Source organism: Oryctolagus cuniculus, chromosome 1 (assembly GCF_051225735.1).
Source record: "Oryctolagus cuniculus isolate XC-2025 breed Fujian yellow rabbit chromosome 1, ASM5122573v1, whole genome shotgun sequence".
Classification (NCBI taxonomy): Eukaryota; Metazoa; Chordata; class Mammalia; order Lagomorpha; family Leporidae; genus Oryctolagus; species Oryctolagus cuniculus.
The window spans coordinates 116,724,176-116,726,129 of record NC_142867.1 but is presented as its reverse complement, the minus strand read 5'-3'; the positions used below and the strand labels follow the sequence as shown (position 1 = coordinate 116,726,129).

General features: G+C 38.5%; 1 protein-coding gene across 1 annotated transcript; it reads right to left on the bottom strand.

Moving 5' to 3' along the window:
- Positions 1-715: 715 nt before the first annotated feature.
- LOC100354154 (olfactory receptor 8G1-like) lies at positions 716-1,651 on the bottom strand. Its single transcript, XM_002708346.2, has one exon. The coding sequence runs from the start codon at positions 1,649-1,651 to the stop codon at positions 716-718; it is 936 nt and encodes a 311-aa protein (XP_002708392.2).
- Positions 1,652-1,954: the final 303 nt, after the last annotated feature.

The window sequence follows — 1,954 nt, the reverse complement described above, 5'->3', positions numbered from 1 at the left end:
TTATAATATATACATGAAAAAGCAATATCTCTTTGGGATAAGGGAAAATGAGCATAGGACTATAAGGGAAACAAAGGTGATATCATATTACCAAAATTGTGAAGAAATGAGTAATGCATAAATACATGTCAAAATACACAAAGTTTATCTTGTGTATTTATTTCTGTGCATTTTTTCATTATAGTATTTCCTTATTATGGATAGGAAATCCCTTATCACTCGTAATCTCCCTCCATATTCACTGACATCTGTCTATGTCCTTACTAAGAATTTGGGATTGAATTTTGTGTCTTCCAAATGGTTAAAATAATTTTATAGAGATTACACTTTCAAGAATGTTTGCTTATAGACTTCAGTGGAATAGGTCAGGTACAAAAAGCTATTGAAAACACCAGAGTATATTGACTAGATGGTTTTCCTCTTTTAATTAAAAAAGTTTTGTCTTAAATACCCAAATGTACACAAAAGAAATACGATCACACACATGGAAACCTTTTTTATTTGAAACATTTTTTGTTTTCCTCTATGGCATCCCAGAAATGGTGCTGCCATTCATATGACTAATCCTATGAGTCCACTCCTGCCCTTGGCATTTTTATTCCAAGTAATCAAATACTAGCAGTAATTTCATTACTTGTGGACATGCATTGCAGTTTCTGGATCGTTTTCTTACCAAAATTTCTCTAAAAATTATAATTTTTCCTAAATAAGATATTCATTTTCGCAGAAAACTTTCAAGTAACTTACTTAGGGCAACCATGACATCTTTATTCCTCAGGCTGTAGATAAGTGGATTCAGCATGGGCACAATGATGGTATAAAACACAGAGGACACTTTGCCTTGGTCCAGGGACTTGACAGATGATGGCTGGAGGTACATAAATGCTAGAGAACCAAAGAATACACCAACAGCTAAAAAGTGGGAGCTGCAAGTGCTGAAGGCTTTGGACCTACCCTCAGTGGAGCGGATACCAAGGATGCTGCCAATGATAAATACATAGGAGCCGAGGATGGTCAGGACTGGGACAAGGATGTTGAATGCACTGAAGCACAAAACCACCAACTCATTAACATAAGTGCTAGAACAGGATAGTCTCAGCAGTGGGAAAAGATCACAGAAGTAGTGGTTGATGACATCAGCCTTACAGAATAGCACTCTTAACATGCAAGCTGTATGTGCTGTGGCACCAATCAAACTCATGATATACACCCCAGCAACCAACCAGGCACAGACTTCACAGGACATGACAACATTGTAAAGCAACGGACTACTGATGGCAACATAACGGTCATACGCCATCGCAGCCAACATATGACACTCCGCGATAGCAAAAACAATGAAGAAGTAGAGCTGAGCCATGCATCCAGGGTAGGAGATGGTGTTCTTCTCTGTCACAAAGTTGACCAACATTTTGGGGGTAATGACCGTGGATTGGCAGAGATCAATGAAGGACAAACTGCTGAGGAAATAGTACATGGGGGTGTGCAGGTGAGAACTGAGCCCAATCAGCATGATCATGCCCAGGTTACTGACAACAGTGACCACGTAGATTCCCAGGAAGAGGAGAAAGAGGGGCAGCTGCAGCTCCGGCTGTTCTGTGAGCCCAGCCAGGATGAACTCCGTCACTATGGAATGATTTCCTGCTGTCATTGCCCCTGGTCAGTTTCTGAAGGGAGAAGAGAAAAACAGGGGTACTGGGCATACTTTCTTGATATTCTTTTTTGAGGAAGGTATTCTCTGGTCTTTCATACATCTGACTAATTAACTCTGAGTCATTTTAGTCAATAGAATTTGTTCAATATAATATTTGTTAAACTTTATTTTCAAATATAATTAATATGAAACATTTTACTTATATGTTATACTGTAACCGGAAAACTCCAAGGGATTTGTGTTCTATTTTGAAAATTCAATTTTCTTCAAGCTAGCATTTCTAAGTTGAGACTTGCAGAT